At 37.3% G+C, this 21,319-nt stretch overlaps 1 protein-coding gene across 2 annotated transcripts in view; it reads right to left on the bottom strand.

The window, feature by feature from the left end:
• The window catches only part of LOC122793102 (annexin A1-like), a 280,484-nt gene that overhangs the window by 109,583 nt on the left and 149,582 nt on the right, over window positions 1–21,319 (bottom strand). For both annotated transcript variants that reach the window (XM_044060833.1, XM_044060834.1), the window contains exon 6: window positions 1,092–1,182. In XM_044060833.1, coding sequence (XP_043916768.1) covers window positions 1,092–1,182 — 91 coding nt within the window. The remainder of the gene's footprint in view (window positions 1–1,091; window positions 1,183–21,319) is intronic.

Below are 21,319 nucleotides of genomic sequence, written 5' to 3' on the forward strand. Positions count from 1 at the left end.
GACCAGCCCCAGACTGACTGGGAAATTGCACCTTACTGTGTGTATTTGTTATCCTTTCTTCCTATATGAGATGCCCCTCTCTGGTGTTAGTGGTGAGGATTGAGGGTCCTTGATTGCTGGGCCAGGACACGGGCATCACAATAAGATTGCTCTAAATTCCAAAAGTTTATTGCAAGGTGTACACATCATGTACATCTCATGGTAAATTTTCTGAATTCCCCTTTTTATTACACTGCACCTACGAGAAAGCAGTAAAGTTGTGCAGTCAACAGACACATTTAAGGACTACATTTATTACTAAGTGTATAGCAGGTGGTATAGAGTGGCAGCAAATGAGATGTGAAAACATACCTGCTGACTGCAATGCACTGTAATAATCATTTCTGTATACTCCTGTTTGTTGGATACAGTTTTCTTTTCTTCTGATATTAAAATATACTTGGGAAATGGAATTAATAGTTTACTGCATTATAAGCAAACATGTTACACATAATAAAAGTTCAGTTAGATTAGCAAAATTATTCCAGCAAATATTAAAATAATAAATACTAGCCAACATTGTTCCACATCCACTCTCTTTGCCTTCAAACTGAGAAGAAAAAAAAACACTTACTCATACTTACTATACACAATGCCAGGTTACTAATGTATGCTCAACTGTAAAAGAACTGTCAGTACTATTATATCCTGTCAATGCTTATTAACCTACTGTAAGTGGTTTCAACTGAAATGAGCTACTGTATGACTATAGTACTATTATATCCTGTCAATGCTTAATAACATATTGTAAGTAGCTTCAACTGAAATTAACTCCAGTATGACTCGTGTATTATGTGAATGTGTATGACTTATCCTGTGAATGTGTATCTATTGTATTGTACTATTAATGGAGCTTTTCTCCCTGGGCCTCCGCCGAAAATGGACCTGTGTCCAGTTGGACCTTCCCGGTAAACAAATGTAAAATAAAAATGAAAATAAAAAAATAAATAAAAAATTGTTGCCACAAAAGGATAAAACCCTTTGTTCAACCCAGGCAAACAAAAAAAAAATAAAAATATGAATGCAGATAACTAAGATACAAATAACATTACCTTCTTTGAATGCCTTCTTCAACGCACAAATCTGATCATTATTCCTTGATACAAGAATTTCTGTAAGACAGGCCTCATCAGTGCCAAGACCCTTTAAAAGCACAAAATAATTATTTGCAAAAGCATCTAGAACAGATTGGAATGATTACATCTCATATAAATTAACATACACATACCTCTCAACTGTACAGATTTTCGCAGATGGTACAGATTTTGGCTCATATCTTTGTCCAGTTTTCATAAAATTGTGGTTTTCTGGCAAATTATTGGCAAATCATTAAAGACTGAAGTTAGAAAATAATGGCAGACATTTGAGTTTCAGACTTCATACCCTTCAGAAAATTCATACTAGTGAAATACCTGTCATTCTATCTACTTTCAAAGTTTGTAAGAGCAATATTTAAAAATTGTCCCAATTTTTGGGCCTTTGTCTCACTTTTATATATGGCTTTGTCCGGATTTGTTACTCTAAGAGGTTGAGAGGTATGACATAGATTTTTTCAAATACAACTGTGGATTACAGGTGAATAAGAAACTTGGGTTTACCTTGATTGGTTTTAGTATAAGGCCATATCTTTCACTCTCTTCAAACAAGAAATCTGGACAAAGCCACAAATAAAAGTGGTACAACAGTCCAAAAATAGGGACAATTTTTAGATATTGCTCTTACAAACTTAGAAAGTTTATAGAATAGCAGGTTTTGCATTAGCATGAATTTTCTGAAGGGTATGAAGTCTGAAACTCAAATGTCTGTCATTATTTTCTAACTTCGGTCTTTAATGGTTTACCACGAATTTGCCAGAAAACCACAATTTTATGAAAACAGACCAAAAATACGAGGCAAAAATCTGTACAGTTGAGAAGTATAAGGTAAGTATCTAAGCAGGATGACAATGAAAACAAGTTTTTGTTAACAGAATGTGCCTGAAACCCAGTATTATACAAATATCACAGCTCATACTTTTGGTGTGATGGGGATCATCTTGTGTATAACAGGTTATTATTTATTGACTGTTACAGAGTTCATCTGGTACGTTCTGACTAGTAGTAATATTATAGTGAATAGGTAATCTAATCACGGGTGGAGAAGACAGCAAAGCTTTTGATTTAGTGTGATGTGCAGAGCTGATAAGTTATACAAGTTAAAAGTGTTTAAAATAAACCATTGATAACCACAATGAGAGAAATAGTTTATGATGAAATATTCAAGTTTCATGTAGAAGGCTTCAAAATTAAAGCCACCAGTGTTATACTTACAGTGTTTAACAATGTGCAGTGCTAAACTGAAATAAAGTCAATTCAGCAAGTAATGTTGCACACTGATGTAGGCTGTAGACTATCACTGAAAGCAGTTGTGGTTGAATAACATAAATAACTGAATGTGATCTCTGGCATTCATCTGTGCTACAGTATTTCACCATGTAATTTAAAAATAAATTATGTTAGAATAACTTGTTTTGTAATTAAAAAAAAAGAGGAATGATCAGTATGTCCCTTAGAATTCTTGGCTGCAATGCCTGTGGGGATAAAGGCCTATCTACAGCTTAAGTGACCTGAATGTCTGGGGAACTTGAGAGCGCAGGCAAGGGGGGGGTGGTATGCTTACACAGAAAGAATAAGGGAATTCTGGGCTTCTTTTTTGTGGATCTCCAGCAAAGACTTGAGTTCAGAGAAAAGATGCCAGGGCTGAAGTGGGCAGGTGGAGAGGGCAGACATGGATGCCATATTGTCCTGAGAGCAGTGCATGCACTCAGCCCTGCCCAGTTTAATGGTATAGTTAGCAGGCAGGAGAGGGACATAAAGCTAAAGAAAACTGTGGAAATCTCAAGAATGACTGCACCACACCTGGTTACTTGGCTCTCACCTCCTAGTCATGAGTAAAAGAAAATGTTGAAGTTAACTCCCTCAGACCTGAAATAATGAGTGCAGTTGAGTCAATACAGCAGTGGGAAGGGAGGTTTTAATGGTTGCAGTGGCTCAAGCCAAAAAAATAAAATCCTCCTCTGCAACAGATCACAGCCACATATCATGTCTGATTAAATATAGACACAGACTAATAGACTAAGCACAAACATCTTACAGCCACTTTGCATGAGAAGCTATATCTCTCCAATAAATGTACCAGTTTTTTTTAAATTTCATAGTACTGTCAATAGGTTTGATGTGGTTTGCGCTGCTCACTCCTCCTATATTATGACTAGTCCATTCTTTGTCAGCCTGTCTTATTGCTGTCTATTGCATTAAAAAAAGTCTTTATAACTCCAAAAACTACAACTATTGTGTTTAAGGAGTTCACAGAGTTCCTATATAATCAGTTACAGGAACTGTTTACTGTATGTGAACATAGAGCTCTCATGCCACACATCCTTTAGGATATACCAGAATAAGTCCTCCTGTCAGCTTAAGCCACAGATGCTATCATTTAAAATTGTGGAAGAAAGACCTGTATCATGTCCATGACAGCATCTAGGTCTGTATGTTCACTCTTAGCTGAAAGGTAATATATTCTGCGGAAGAATTATCATTACCCCAAAGTGTACAATGCTACAGCCGAAAGACTACAAAATATAATTAGTAATGAAATAGTTTGCATGTAGTTTTTATCATATGTGTCCCCAAGCCTTTAGAAAATGAGTCTGTTATCTCAGAATTTAAATCATGACCCATCACTGTCCAGGAGTGTTAAATGTCACACCTCAGAAACAACATCACTCCACCCATATTAGTTAAAGTACCTTTCCTGCTTACGTTTGCTTCTGGACATATTCTATCTGCCTGCAGTAAAGAATTCCCTGTGCATCTCATTGTCATTTGGTGACTTAAATAAGCCAGTACCACTGAATTAGTTACAAACACTAATAAAAGTACTGCTGATACCAAAAGCTCCAAGAACCACCAGGACGACCCAAGTTTTTAGCATAATCAAATTTAATAGACACTTCCGTCAGAAAATACATAATCAAAAACTATATGCTACAATTAAATAACTCTTTTTAAAAAAGTTTAAAAATCCATTGACCAATCATGCAAAAACTTTAAACAATGATTAAAATCTGGTGGCCCCCTGCCATTAATAAACTCTACAACAGAAGGAAGAAACTGTTGCAGAAAAAGGTAAAGTCCCATGACTGGAAAAACTCCCTTATTAGCCTCAAAAAAAGTTGAGATGAGATCCCTCATCAAAACCTCTAAAGCCAGCAATGAATGCAGAATTGTGGCAGACACTAAAACAGCCACAAAGCCTTCTATAGTTATATCAAGAACCTCCACGGCAATACCCAGATTTGCTTTGGGTTACTGCACAATGGTACCTCCTATACTGAGCCAAAAAATATTGCCAACATACTGGATGACAGATTCATTGCCAACTTTACCCATCCCTCCCCGCAAAGGACCAATCATAATACCGGAAGAATGCCAAGCACCCAGCATTACTGCAGCACAGGCTAAAGCTGCATTGTCCAAGGCCAAGAATGCAGCTTCCATGGGACCCAATAATATCCCTGGCTGTGTTCTACATGAACTACAAAATGAACTGGCACCACATCTGTGTGCCCTGTTCAGTTACATCCTCATCTCAGGCTTTGTCCCTACTGAATGGTGCACAGCTACAGTTATACCTCTTCATAAAAGGGGGAGCAACTACAGACCCTGGGAATTATCACCCCATTAGCCTGGCAAGTCTGATATGTAAAGCTATGGAGTACATCGTCATGGACCTCAATAACAAAGATATAGGAAATCTCCAAACTCTGGACCCCACGCAGTTTGGCTTTGTGAAAGGGAGATCATGCCTGCTCAATCTGGTTGACTTCTTTGAGTCAGTCACCAGGACTGTGGATGAAGGTAAGGCAGTGCATACAGCCTACCTCAATCTGGCCAAGGCCTTTGATACCATTCCTCACTTAGGAATTATTGATAAACTCACCAAACTAAGCATCATCCCCTATATCACTAGGTGGGTTCCAAACTGGCTTACAGATAGAACACACAGTGTGAAAATAGCCAACTCCAAGTCAGACTGCCAAACAGTCACGAGTGGAGTCCCACAGGGATCGGTTCTGGGTCCTCTCCTGTTTGGCATCTACTTCTCAAAAATCCAGGCCAACAAAAAGAGACTCTGGCTGACCAGGTTCGCAGATGGATGCAAGCTGAGAGTCATTATTAACTCCCCAAATGATGCAGACATCCTATAGTAAGGCCTCACTGAGACCAATGACCGGTGTCAAAACCATGGCCTTAAGCTTAATGCCAAAAAGTGCGTCACCATCCTTTTTGGTAAAAACTCAGTTCCCACTAATTACCATATCAATGGGAGCCCACTGAACACTGAAGGTATTATAAGAGATCTGGGGATGCAGGTTGGCAGCAACCTCTCGTTTCACCACCACATTGCCACTGTGGTCAGAAAGTCTTTCTGTGTGGCACATCTCATTACCAAGGGTTTTGCATCCAGGAAGAAAGAGGTGATCATCTTTCTCTACTCTTCCCTCATTAGACCAATCATTGAGTTTAATGCCCCATTTGGCATGTACCTCACCAAAAACTGCAACAGCTGGAGAGGCCACAGAAGTACCACACGAAGAGGATCCTAGGCATTAAACACATGTCCTATACAGACAGACTCCAAAGACTCCAGCTATTCTCTTCTCATATCGCCTAATTAGAGGCGATCTCTGCTTGACTTACAAGGCCATGTCTGACCCAGCTACATCTAAAGAAATCACAGTCCCTCTGCACCACAAACTCCAGAGACCTCAGCCTCATTACCACAATCAACAGAACATGCTGGAGGGACAGGTTCCTCATGCAGAGACTGCCCCTGCTATGGAATAAACTTCCCATGCATGTCAAGCAGAGCACCTCGCTGTCCCTCTTCAAGAGAAATCTTGATGAGTGGATGGGTAATAGAAGTTCACCCTGGAGATCTCTCCAGTGGTTCTACTTGATAGAGGTGCTGGAAACTAACATTGGGCAGCACGATGCCAGGGCACTTCTAAGGGCTAGGCTTGTAAAGACTCCTGGGCCATTAGCCTACTACACACCTATGAACCTACTAGCCTATAAAACAATTAAAAAACAATTTAAATGTAACCCTTCAAGAAATAGTCAGCTTTTTGTCTCTCAAAAAAACACTTTATATTAATGGTCTTATTAATCCAGGGGGTTTATCAGCTACCAACCTAACCTGCCACTGGGTTTCTCTTTTCTCAACTTGGTTCTTATAATTACCATCCCTTAAATCCCAGGTGACAGATTGAAAACTAAAAATAGAAATTTCTTACAAGTTGCACATACAGAGAAATGCCTGAAGAAGGCTTTGTTACTATCTTTAATTTTTATAGTGTACATGTGCTCCTTGATCCTCTTACACAAACTTCTTGTAGGCATGCCTGCATAAAAACTGGCACAGTTGGAGCACATGGCAATATAAACAACACCCTTAGTGTAACAAGAATATCTACCTGTGACACCAATGGTGCATGCTAAATGCTGCAAATCTGTATGAAGCCCTTCATAGATGCATAGATGTACCTACAACCAATGCATCCATTACATTTATAGGTGCCTGTGGTTTTGTTAGTAAAAGGTGAGAGAATTTTAGTGTTATCTTTTTCCAGGGTCTATATCACGTTATCAAAAACCCGTATCATCGAACACCAGAAGACTGACACGTATAGCGCGAACTACGGTAACGGCGAACGTACAAAACTGCGAAATGTGAAATGCTGAAGTGTCATGGTTGGTCTGTCTGCAGTATATCTCTGTAAGGTAAGTGTGCGATAGTTACAGACCTTATGGTTAGGGTGCGGGTTAAGGTAAGTGCATAGATAGTAATGTATGTAAGGTTTAGTGTAGGGTTAGAAGTAGGGTTTGGTTTGTGTATGTATTTGTTTTATTTATTATGTTTGGGTATGTAGTATGTAGCATGTGGTGGTGTTGGCCAACTATGATGGTTCGAGATTTGGAAATTCGTGGTTTGGGGGGTTCGGCATATTTGCGGTTTGGGCTATTAGTGTCGGTGTTGTGGTGTTCGATGATACAGGTTTTCGATAATGTAATATAGACCTCTTTTTCCAGTAGTTGTTTAATATTATGGATCTTCTTAGATACAAAAAATGGCTTTTCTCCCACTACTTTAACTACTGTATATCACTGTTCCCAGCAATGATTTTCCAGTTGTTATAAATAATACTCCTGAGAGTGACTGTCAACTGACATATCGAGGCAATACCTAGGGAATCAACCTCTGATCAGTATGTTGGGTGTCAAATGCTGTTCCTCTTATTTGTCAAACCATGTATTTCCTTCATAAACAAACCTCCTCAGCAATACTGGCCAAAAGGTTAGCATCATAGCCTCTGACTATAAACACAGTGGTAATAGTTCCTACTTCAGTATTAAAGCCACAATTCCCAAAGGTTATTTTGATATCAGCAGTGCTTTTATTTGTTTTTGCTTGGCTTTACACTGTTCCATTAGAATTTCCTCAATTAAATTTTTTTTTTTACCACTGAATTAGTTATGGGAGAATCTATGTGTTAGCATTTGCAGAAGAATAACTGCAGCTATGATGATAGCGCCCTGGGAATAATATTTCCAGAAATGCTCAAACTCTGGCTGAATGACTGACATGGCTCTTCCTGTATTACAGGCTGCGGCCAGCATCCTCACTGGGATGTATGAAAGCACACTGATCATGAAAGATGAATTGCTAGCCTCTCTTGTCGCATCTGTTGTGTACCATGATTTGTCTAAAGGGGCACACCGCTGTAGCATACTGTCATGTAATAGGTACTGACACAGGCAGCACATAAGTTACGGTAATAATATTACATGGAAAAAAGCATAACTAGGGTGTGGTGAACGGGCAGTCGTGATCGGCAGATGCAAATCAGGTGCTAATGTGCAGAAGGACATTCACCTCTGAATGTCGATAAACTGCACTAATGAATATTGTATTTATTTATTTATTTATTTATTTTTATTTATTCATCTCATTTTTGTTGATGGGAAAGTCTGGCTAGGCAAAAGTGCCCCTTTTCAGTGGAGGCCAGGGAGAAAATCTCCAGCACATGCAGTACAATCAAAATCTTTTCAGTTATATAGTATCAACAATGTCAGGCAGAATAGAATTAAAATAAATTTTACAAAGTCAAAATAGATAATGTAGTAACCATATGTACAGACATAAGGCTTCTTATACTAATTATGTTCCATACAAATATAGTCACACATATACATATGCAGTAGGATAGATGTCACAATATAGAGTACTGAGTTGTTTACAAAGGGTGAGCAGCAAAAAGTTGATTTAATTTTGAGATACAAATGAAATGAGTGGTAAAATGGTTACTAGAGGTATGGGTAGAAAGTGGGGTGGGTGAGGACAGAGCGATAGTCGGTAACAGAGTAGAGGAGAGCAGGCGTTTAGTAGAAGAGGAAGAAGAAAGCAGAGCTCTTATACTTATCCTGGAGATGAACATCTACAGAGTCGGGATATTTACAAGCATTTTCTTAGATGTGTTTTGAATGCCTGTGTTTTTTTCAAAAAGCCAGAGAGCGTGTGGGAGGACATTCCAGAAGGTAGTTGAAGAGTTTGAGTGTAAGGAGGCTCCCAGTGCATTCTGGGCTTTAGTGACAGAGAAGAGAAGTTTGTCTTTAGAGTGAAGAGCTTTGGTAGGGTGGTAGTGTTGAAGCATGTCTATTAGTGCCAGACACGGATCAGGGTAATATATTAAGAGCATGTGTTACTAGTAGCTGACTATAGTGGAGGTGATGTGGGAGTTCAGTCCACTTTAGCTGTTTAAAGGCAAAATAGTGATGAGTTCTAATGGGGTGATTTGTAGCAAAACAAGCTATTTTATTGTGACATTGTTCCAGCTTTGTTTGTGTTGGCATTTGTAGGTTAGTAAAGATTGAGAAGGCATACAGTCGGGTAAGAAGTAGGTAGGCTTTAGCTATGGTTCTCTGATTCTGTCTGTTCAGTTGGTTTTTTTTCTACATAAGAAGGTGAGATTTTGGAGGTTTTTTTAATAACAGTTTGAAAGTTTCGGTCAAATTTCAAGGTGTCATTAATTGTGACTCCTCAGAGTTTGGTGTTAGGAACCTGTTCAAGGAGGATATTTTTTAATGAAGTTATTATGACAAGAGGTTTTCTTTGGCAGAATGTTTTAGGAGTGAAAAGTAGTAATTTTTTTTTTGGGGGGGGGGATTAGGAGTTGTGAGTTGTCCAGCCAAGATTCTAAGGACGTAAAGTATTCTTGAGTAATTTCTTGAAGTTTTTGTAAGTCAGAAGCTGTGTAGATGAGTCTAGAATCATTTGAATTTATACAAGAGTGGCATGCTTGGAAGCAGTGTGTAGATCATTTTAAATATGTTAAACAGGATGAGTCCAAATATAGAATCTTGTGGCACTCCTACAGTAATAGGTAGAAATGAAGAGTATTTTTGCTGCAATTTGACTGCTTGAAATCTTTTAGATGGTTGTTAAACCATGATTGGGAGGCGGGGGGATTCAAGAAGGAGAGTTTTAGTAATAGTTTATGGTGAGAGACGATGTTGAATGCTTTGGACAGGTCTAGAAATAAGGATGATACTAGGGTTCCAGTATTTCTGTTTTTATTACTGGTATCAGCAAAGTGAAGTAGGGAAGTAGAGGTGCTGTGGATGGGACGAAAACCATGTTGTGTCGGGGAGAGACAATTGTTTATAGGAAGGTATTTAAGTAATTGGAAATGGATACACTTTTCTAATATTGTATATAATGGGGACAGAATGGCAATTGGTATGAAGTTGGATTAGTCCACAGAGGGTCGTCCTCCATGAGAAGGAATTATGTATTCCTTCTTCCAAGTGGATGAGTTTCTACAGTGTGAAGGAATCACACAGTGGAAACTCTAGCTTGGCTAGATTTTTCTTGAAGTTTTTACTGACTGGTTTGTCTGTGTGACCTTTTTACTCATTGTTTTAGTTTCTTCCAAATGGATAGGACATGAGATTCTAGAATTAATCTGTTTATTATTGGATGTGACAGAGCTTCAGCTGCAGTTTTTAGAAATTTGTGAGGAAGGCTGTCTGCAGCAGAGCTTGCAGTTTTTATTTTTAGGAGATATTTTCTTATGGTGGAGGTAGTTCCAGGCCTTGTTTCTGAGCACCATTCATTGCATACTGTTTTTAGATAGCAATGTTGCTGGATTAATTTTAACTCTTCTTCTCCTCCTGATAGGAGCATGTTCATTCAGTATATTGGTAAAGGATTTGTTAAATTCTAGCTGTTATAGTTTGGATATCAGATACAGTTTGAACCTAGTCTATGTTATGGTCCACAAGGCTGACATTTTGGGGGTGTATTATTAGATGCCCAGGATAGTATGTCCTCTGGTGTGCTGATGTTATTGCCAGGGGGAATATATAAGGATATGATACATTTGTTCTTATAATCTCTGCATTATTGAGTAAGGGATGCTTTTCTGATAAAGGGATATATTCAGGTATTTTGCGTATTAATAGCTAACCCACTTGCATTTCTGGATATGTGGTCTGCTTGAAGGATACTATATTTTGGTGGGAGGATTTCAGTGTCTTTGACTTTGGGTTTTAGCCATGTTTCTGCGATACCAAGGATGTCAGGGTTGTAATGAGATATGAAAGCATATCTTTGTTACTGATGTTTCTAAGGTTAATGTTCACAAATTTTAGACTTGTTTTACTCAAGATGCAAAAGTGTGGAGTTATATTATTAACAGTTGTGTAAGCCATTATGGGAGAGGCTGCTCTGGATGGACCTGTGTTAAAAAAAATATCACCACATGGTTGCAGACTGGGTTGGATAGCTGGAATATACAATGCTGCTTGGTTTAAATTTGTTCTTTGTGACTAATTTGTGAAATGGGTTAATTACTTTTATTTACATTTGTTTGAAAAGATGGAGTGAGATAGGTTGTAAAAGTTGTGGGCTATATGAAGTGAAATATGGGACTAATTGCCATTGAGAGCAATGGACTGAGCATTGGACACAAGACTGGTGTTGAAACATGTATGACAGTTGGTTATGTGTGCTAGAAAGAGGAAAGAAGTCAACTGTAGTACTCTGAATAAGATGCTAATTATTATGAGAGTGCTCAGTTAGTGAAAATGAAACAGGATAGTGAAAGCAGGCTGGATAGAGTTTGCCTGGTTGTGGTTTGGGTGAAGTAGGAAGGGCTATCGAGTTGCAATGTAGAAGCAATCCAGCTGAAAGAAAGAATAAAGGTAAGAAGTGGTTAGTGAGTGTGTGAAGGAGGAGCAAAAGTATAGACTGTAAGCTGTTTCATGATTGGTGGTAATGTGGTGGGTGAAGATTAGCTTAGGATAAGTGTGGATGATGTGGGTGTGTGTGGGAATTGTGGGTAGGATAGGGAAGCAGAGTGAATCCTGAGTGTAGATAGGGTGACTGGAGCAGGCTCAACCAATCGGGTACTTCAGTGGAATGCAATTACTCCCCCCATAGATAGTTTTCCACCAAAAACAAGCAATGAGGTAGTATGTTTATGGATGCAAAGACAAGGTATTTCAACCACTTGAGATGAGTCCAGCATTTCATTTTATTGTTATGGGCTTTGCATCTATAATATTAATAGCAAAATATGTTAAAGTAGTGGTCCACCACCTAGTATTATTGCCTGACGGTGCGTGATTCTTTAGTCTTTTTTTTTCCTCCTGTGGTGCCTTCCAGGTGGAGTCTGCATTTCTTCTTTGTAGTTACATGGGCTTTTGATGGTGCTCTGGTTTTCTCCCACATATCAAAGACATGCTGAAAGAAAGCTGAGGTTCTGCCAGTTTGCACATTTGTTTCATTCTTTATGAAAGTGGGTATGTATATCCCATGATGAGCAGGCTCCCTTTTCTGGCTTATTTTTAGTGTCTCATCTCCAATGAGTGTAAGGATAGGCTTTGGCTCCCCTGGGACCTTGAACTTGATTATGTGAGTTAGAAGAGAATGAATGAATGAATATTACATTAGGATCTCCATGAGATGTTTAATAGCATATTTAAGAGTATAGTATATATCATTTGGATTGTTACTGATATTCTGTCATGTAGAGTGCTTCATTTAGAAACTGGTACTTATGATTGTGAAAAGGAAATATCTGCAAAACAAAATGTTTGCTAAAGTTATTTTATAATATTTTATAGTAGTAATGGTGTTCCTGTTAGAAAGAAATAAGTGTATATATTTTTTATTTTACCATTTCAGATGATGCTTCCTGCAAATGAGTGCTTTGTACAGCTCTGAAGTAATCATATCAAAATCTGATCAGAAAAAGTAGACCACAGAAAGACGCTAGTTCTTATCTAAATACCCAGAATACACTGCTTATACTATTGAAGATTTCACTCTTTTTATTTCTCCTAGTCTTTTGGGTTTCTGATACCATGATGGAAATGTACCCCATTCCTAAGTCAAACTATGACTAAAGTTCATGAAATTAGTACTTTCTCCAATCTTTCAAGTTAGCCAGATGTGCTCTTCACAGCACCCGCAATGTGCCCAGTACTGACTCCTTTTGCAATTCATATGGAATTACATGTAACATATCTAAGTATGATTGTAAATTCTTTTTTTATAAGACCCTTTCATTACTCCTACTATGTTTGGAATTGTCTGGGTATCCTTTTCCACTTTGCCATTTTTTCTGTATGCAAATCCTGGTATTTTATGACTTTGTGTCTCCCTGTACATAAGACAGTGTAGTCACTGGGTGTAACAATTTCAATGATCAATGTTACTTTTTTTTTTATTTTCATGGACTACTATATCTGGTTCTCTCATATCTACTTTTTGAACTGTTGGAAATGGGTGATCCCATGTGATATAAACTTGATCATTTTCTATGATGCTTTGTGGCTCATGTTTCCAATGCTCTTCAGCTACTTCAGTATTATAATGTTTGCACAATCCCAAATACAACTGTCTTACCACATTATTATTCCTTTCAGTATACAGTCATTCTACCATTAGCATATCACAACTAGCAACAAGATGTGCAATTGTTTCCATTTCTGTTCTACAAAACCTACATTTGTCTGTTTCTCCCACATGTTTAATGGACTTTGTAAACCAACATGTATGTAGTCCACTATCTTGGGCCACCAATATTAACCTTTTGTCTTTTAGTTTAAATTCACCTCTCCTTTACCATTCCTTCCTTCGATCCTGGTCAACATGAGGTTCTTCCAAACCAACGATTATATTTATACATTTTCCACAATTTCTTGTCTTCTCATCTGATCCTTCACCTTACATTCTTTCTTTTGTTTTTTGTTTTTTTGTTTTTTTTTTTGGCACATTCAGTTGCTGCATGATTTTTATCTGTTTCTAATTTGATTTCCATTCTCACTTGACAATGATATGCTTCTGCTAAACTAAGCAGGGAATTTATCTTAGACTTATTCTCCTCATGTTTTAAAGCATTCACTATATTTGGGACTTGTGAGGTCAGCAGATATGTATGCAGTCCTACAATTGTAGATCTATACATGCAAAAAAGTTTGAAGAGGCCCATGCCTGCTTCAGAATGGAATTATATAGTCTTGGTATACACTGATTTGTATAAATCATTGATAAGCACGAAGCATCCTTCTTGTTTTCCTGTCCAACCAATCCAATACCTTTTGGGACCAGTCAGTCACTCCAAAACTGTGACTTTGAACAGGAACAGCAAATTGGTTCATAGATTGAACTTTGTTCTAGACATCAATGCTGTTTTCAGTAATAATTTTAGTCTTCTAAAATATTCCTTGCTAAGTTTTAATCACATTTGTTCGTGTTTTATTGTTGATCTTTCATCAGTTCCCAAATATTTATACACTCCCTCTTGCTCAATTTCTTTTATATCACATTCCTTTCCCATGCTGACGTTTTCTTGGTGCTACAGATTTCCTGCTTTAAAGATTGCTTTTGCACATTTATCAAGACCAAGTGTCATTCTTATATCATCTAAAATAGTTGTGACCACTTGCAGTTGTGCTTTTAGTTCCTCATCTGATGAACTATAGTTTTAAATCATCCACAAAAAGACAATGAGAAGTCTTTACACTTTGTTGTTTTCTGGGAGCCAAATTGTAGCCATGATCTAATCTGTTAACAGCTTAATGGGTTAAGGGCAAGACAAAAAAGCAGCGTTGACAAAGGGTCACTTAAGAAGTGCTTCAGCTCCTTTTGCCTTGTTTCTGGATTCTCTATAAAACTTTTTGGGACATCAATAAATTGCTTATTTTGTACTTTTTCCTTTATATTTATCTGTGTACTTTTAAGTTGTTCTACCTGTGCTGATATTTTTACTTTATTATTTGCGATAGTGCACATTGTTTTTATCGCTTCTATCTTTCTGAGTGTTTTTGTTGAGCTGTACCCTCTTTTATACTCTTCTAACAGTGACACTTCTTGTCTGAATTGCTTTATAGCTTTTTCTGTTCAATACTTCCATGATGACATTTGATTTCTCCCCTTCCTTCCCCTTACTGAACTGTGCTTTTTGGTAAGGCTTTATCTGTTATTAATTTAGCTGCACAGTAATCTATCCTATTTACTTCTGTTATATAGCATGAATTTCTATTAACAGTTTGAATTATTGTGTTCATTTGTTTTATCAAACATATAACTTTTTAGAATGTATTGACTTTCTGTAGTCTATTTCTTTCATTGATCTTAATATGTCTGTCCATCTCTATTAATCATTTTATTGTAAACTGAGGGCACATTCTTTGTTCATTTCCTGTGGGCATTCCAAAGAAAGTTCCAGAGCATCTTCCTGTGCCACGTTCTCTTAAGTTTCATCCTGTGTCATCTTTTGCTCTTTCATATGGGAACTCACTGGCCTATCACTCCACAACTTTGACTGCATCAAGAGTTGCCACAGTTTCCTGTTCCTTCCTTTGCTGTGCAGCTCCAACTGTACTCTTGTACTGGTTTCCTATGGAAGACTCAAAAGTATCTTCATATGACAACTAAGCAGATGTTTCTTGCTCCACTGATCTGCCCTTAATTTGGGGACCATTGCTCTATTCTGCTGTGGTGTTATCAGAGTCAGATTTTCTACAATAAATCCTTCACTTTACAGGTAATCCATAACCTCAGTTTTTATTTCTATAACTTCTCCATTACTAATCCTCTTTTCTACTTTTCCTTTTTGTTTTCTTATTTTTTTGTATTATACATTTTTCCATGTCTGGATGTCTTTGCCTGTATTTCTCTTCAAATATCTTTGGTGCTGCTCTTTTTGTATTGATTAGTTTTGCTTTCTCCTTTGCATAAATATTGCACCATATTAAATCTCTTTTTCTTTCCCATGTCCATATTTCTTCTTCAGATGTCTCCTGTTCCTCTTGTTTCTCCTTACTTGGGGGACTAGTTGTTCCATCATGCTGTGATATGATCTGTGTTAGGCTTTCTACACTAAATCCTTCACTTTACAGGTATTCCATAACCCCAGCTTCTATTTTTTAACTTCTGCTTTATTAATCTTCTGTTCTACGTTCCTAAACTGTGATCTTATTTTTAGTATTGTGACATTTTCCATATCTGGATTCCTTTGCCTATATTTCTCTTTGAATATCTTTGGGGCTGCTTTTTTGTATTGATTAATTTGGCTTTCTCCTTTGCATAAATATTGTACCATATCAGATATCTTTCTTTCCCATGTCCATATTTCTTTTTAATAACTTTCATAAATCTCTAGATTGTGTTATTTATATTTTTGCACTTCCTCAGTCACTTCTTTTTCCAAACAGCCCATGTTTTATTGGTTTATATAATGTTTTTCATAAATCTTGTATTAATGAACACAAATTTGCATGCAAAGCTTTTGACAGTTTTTCTTGTACAAGTATTTTTCTTCCCTCTAATTTCTCCCTTATTCTTTTTGTATGTCTGAAATTCTGGACTTCTTACATAATAGTAACAATACATAATTTATTTCTTATTCTTGGTTGTACACTCTATCATCTTATGGCTTTTTTTTTGGCCTATCAGTTTTTGTGAATTTTGTGGACTAGTACTTCCTTCTACAACAGGAGGGCCATCTTCCCCCTTAGCCTGGTCTAGAACCATTGTAGAAATGTGTCCGTGTCTTGAAGATTCTACAGTGTCATTTTTTCCAGTCCTGGCACCAGTGCACCTACTAGGACTGGGGACTTTTTATCCTGGGTCTTGTGCACACAGCTATATTTTTTTATTTTTAAACCTACTTCTGTCCATGATATATGCTATATAAAATACAGTATATATATATATATATATGTGTGTGTGTGTGTGTGTGTGTGTGTGTGTGTGTGTGTGTGTGTGTGTGTGTGTGTTGTGTGAAAGTACTCACCAAGACTTGAGGATGAATTCAATTCAAACAATACTAGTCTCTTTTGCTTGATGGTTTATCATCTCTCTATTCAGACTCTAGCATGCGTTGCATGCTGGAGCAGAAATGCAAAGTGAAGGCTCTATGCTCTGTTAAAATCTTTCTGGTGATTGTTTTCAGATGCTAGTGATATTAGGAATAGTCTCCACATAATTGATACATCATTTAGATGATATTGGTACTGTATATTGTCTACACAATATTAATAACCAATTTTAAGTATCAGAGTATTGTTTTAGAGTTATTATTTTTTGACAGATATATTTATGACTTTAAAACTGTTCTCATTTTAAGCGGGATCTACCTGTATAACAATGGTTAGAAATTTTGAATAACCAGTGGGATTTCTTATATTTATAAACCTACTTTATAAGAGTAAATAATCAAAGATAAAAAGTTGTGCTGTTTGTGCTATATTGCCAAGCTTACTATAGTCACAGTGCCAAATTGCAAGCTGCCAGTGAGGGCTGGCCTTTAGCAACTGTGGGGACCCAATTTTCACCATTTTTATGGGTCCCCTAGCCGACCCCCCCCCCACCTACTACCCAACCACCGTTCCAACCCTTTTTGACCTGCTAGCCTCTTGGACTTAATATTGTTTCAGTTTAGGTAACAGGAATATACATTATTAGTATGTATTATTATTAGCTTATATTTGTCAAAATGCATCAAAATAAAATAAACAATCAATCTACCTTGGTAGGTTAGGTCTTCTGCACACAGTATCCGCACTGGGAGATGCTACAGACAACACCAAGCAGACCACACTACTCTGAAATAAGTTCATTCCAAACATGAAGCCTACCAACATCTTCTTACTTATCACAGCCCAGAACTCTTGTCTGTCATGCTCAGTATCCTTAGGTGGCAGGACGTTTATAGGTTCACAGGTGTATACCAGATGAACAACCACTGGGGGCTTTATAAGCCTAGCCATGCAAGCCAAATGTACCCCACCAGTTATTCTGCCTTAAAGAGTGTATGTTAGTTAATGATCTATTTAACAAATGCCTCTGCCTATCAGGGAAATAGGTGTCAGACCAGGGGTGAATTTCTGTTTTCCCACCCACTGGTCCTGTGTGCTCTTGAACAGGGTTAGGGAAGGGCTCGGCTTCACATGAATGAAAAACTTATTCCAGAGAATGGGGATTTTCAGAGATACATACCTGTCCCTCCAAAATGTCCTATTTAAATTGTAAGCAAAGTTTAAATCCTTAGATCTAGTAGTTCTGGTGCTGTTCATTTTGCAGATATGTAAAAGGTCCATCAGAGCAGGATCCCAGGATGCACTGTACATTGTATGCTAGGCAAAAATTGCCACTCAGCAGTCTGTAGGAAACAAGAGTATAGCTGTAGGGCTTTGAGGCAATTTGCATAGGCCATTCTATTATGCCCTGTATTCTTTTTGTGAGGAATGTCTGTGGACATAGCAGTTGTTGTTTGTGCTTGGTCAGGTATATACTGAAAGGGGCATTATACTCAACAATTAGTCTGATGATGGCTGAGTACAGCATCACAATGACTTCCTTGGACCTAGATGCCATGTTCTTACTTACAAGTTGAGTGACACAGAAAATTTTTTTTATAGCATTAGACACATGTTGATCAAATACCAGGTTACTATTTACATGAGTCCCCAAATCCCTGACCAGTGTGCCTATTTTTAATGGTGTTTTATCAATAAGATAGTTTCCTTGAATGGGTATCTTCCCAAAAGATGCTATTATGCATTTCTTGGTATTGGGTTTTAAGCCATGCTTTGGCACTAGTCATTTGCCTGTGTTAGACCTCCCTATAAGAGCTTAGTATTTTGGGGTTTTCTATGATTCCTCCTAGCTTGCAATCATCTCCAAGCTTGGTAAGCTGCAGGTCCTTAGTGTTGGTATTGACTTCCAAAAAATAGATGCCAAAGAAAAGTGGACACAGCACAGAGCCCTGGTGGAGTCCACTGATGACCAGCCTCTTTGTGGAGGTAGTCTCTCCAATCCTAACTTCCTGAGTCCTGTCTGTGAGCCAGCTAGCTATCACAGGAGGGGTCCTAAACAGCCTGAAATAGGACCTATCACAGGCTCTGGTGTTACTGTTTAACCATAGCCTCTGAACAGGCTTTATGCCATGTGAATTTAAGACTGCTACTGTATTTCCTATTTTAGCCATGTGGTACTTTTTTTGGTCCCCCTCTGACTACCTCCAGACAACTAATACACAAAATGGCACCACGTCAAAATAGCGCGGTAAAGCAATGGAGGTATTTTGTTGTACAAATACTAAATACTGATATGCACAATATAAAATATGTGCTTTTGTTCAAGTTTTTACCAAACTTCTTCAGATAAAATTCAAAATCATCATGTGACCCGTTACATAACATAAAAATCACATGAGAACTCAGAACCTTAAAGATACAAGGTAACCAGTCCAGCTTAAAGCACAACAGTTCCAATAGAATATAAAAACTTGATCCTACTTAGAAACCTATGAATACGTTAATTACATGATTAAAGTACACTAAAAAATATATATTTAAAACAGTGCAAAGCATAACGAAATACAAGTTTTTTCCTATCTGTCAAGAGATTTCATTTTTAAAAGGCTGGTAATTGAAATTATGTCATTAAATCAGGTGGCTGTTGCATGCAGATAAATCTGCCACCATAACTCTCACTGTTCCATTATTATTTTCCAAGGTCCCCCTCTCAGGTTCTTCAATACCTGCTCTAAGATGGCAAATTTAAAGCCATGCCCAGGATACTGACTTATATGTTTATACAATGCATTAGTTACTTTCATTTTATTGATTTCATATACATGCTCGTAACTCCATGGGCATAATTCAGTACAGCCAAAGTAAAATATAGAGCATTTTGTACAATTAGCAATGTATACAACTCCTTGGGCATAGCAGGAGAATCAACCTGAAATAGAAATATACGTATTCCCTGCTTGAACCCCAGATGCACAATTCATGTATTGGCATTGATGGCATGCCCTACACTTTACCATTTTACCATTGATTTTACTTATAATCTGTTGCTCAAAAATATTCTTCAAATCTGAGCCTCTCTTGTATATAAAATTAGTGCGAGCCCCCAGTTGATCACCAATATCTTTGCACAAACAATCAAGCCCCAATTTTTCTCTATAATAGCAGAAATTCCTGCACTATTCAGATTAAAGGTAGTAATAAAGAGGCAGGAAACAGCTTTGTCAAGCTGACCATCCAACGGTCCTGTGGCATTAAAAGAAACCTTAATTGCATGATTACCAACAATAGGAGAGTCACAAGTTACAAATCTCCTAGATGGATTTAGTAAAGGAACATAAAAATAAATTTGTCTTTTATGCATTACCTCCTTTTGGATGCTTACAATCAATTTCAGATGATATCCTCTATTTAAAAACATCTCTTGCAAAAGATTGCATTCTTTAACAAAAGCATCGTACACTGTAACCATACGGATAGCCCTGACCATCTTGAATGGTGTTCCACAGTATGAGCAAACCAAAGAAAATTAGTGGTACCACTGATATAGTCAATAAATGATATAGTCAATAAATGATATAGTCAGTAAATTATATAGTCAATAAATGATGAGATTTCTCCCACTGGACCAGTCCAGGCAATGAATATATCATCCAGAAAATAGACATACATATTAATTAATGAAAAATAAGAACTGGTAAAAAGAAACTGGTATTCCCAGAAAGCCATGATAATATTAGCATAAAGGGGCCCCCATGCAGCCCCCATCACTAGCCTTTGTAACTGGCTAAAGACATGACCTTCAAAGAAAATAAAATTGTCAAGTACCAAATCGATTAACTGATTAAATGTATTAATTTTGTCTTGACTAATGTGAAGATGTCCGATAAGAAAATCAGAGAACCAAAACAACCTTGTATCATGTGGTATGCAACTAAACAAGTCTTTGACATCGATGGTAACAAATACTCCATCAGTAAATGATGCTAATTGGTTGCATTTAATTAAGAACTCCCAAGAGTCACATCATAAATGTGGAATACTGAACACCTCACCCTTAAGTTGCTGGTCAGTAAACTGGGCTACGTAATAACTCCCTCCACACAACCATACCTTTCAAACTTTTATCATAAGAGCTCTGGACAAAGCCAGGAATAATGGGGTTGATAAAGAATTAAAACTAGGGAGAAATTTTGACTATTGCTCTTATAAGCTTAGAATGTTAAAATAGCAGGATTTGCATTAGCATGCATTTTCTGACTGACACAAATGTCTGTCATTATTTAGTGACTTCAGTTCTGAATAACTTGTTAGAAAAATGCACATGTTATGAGGAACAGACAAAAAATACAAGACAAAAATCTGGACACTCTGCGAAATTCTGGTCAGTTGAGAGGTATACAGGCAACATACACAAAGTTCATATTTCACTTGTCTTTCATCCCTAAATGTAGATGCACTGTTTGTTTTGCCATACTGTTAAACTGGTAGAATTGTATAACACATCTTGGGGATTAGAAGTTACCTAGCATCACAGCATCTGTTCCTTTTTTGTTTGTGCCCACCACTGTTTACTTTCATACTGGTGGAAGCTGACTCTTCCATAGCTGTATTTTATAATTATATTCATTATCAACCAATTATACATCCCACATCAGCAAGAAAAGAAAAAAAAAATAGCACCACTTTCAGTCTTCAAATTAAACCAGGTCTTAGTTTTTGCAACAGTAACTGAAATGATACACAAAAGCATATGGTTATTCTGACCTCTGTTTTAGATTAAAACCAACCGAACACTCTGCAGCAAATCACTATAATAGGAGCATGAGTAACTGACAGACTGAGTCATC

This window comes from Protopterus annectens, chromosome 2.part0, assembly GCF_019279795.1.
Source record: "Protopterus annectens isolate FY-2018-M chromosome 2.part0, PAN1.0, whole genome shotgun sequence".
In the NCBI taxonomy this organism is placed as follows: domain Eukaryota; kingdom Metazoa; phylum Chordata; order Ceratodontiformes; family Protopteridae; genus Protopterus; species Protopterus annectens.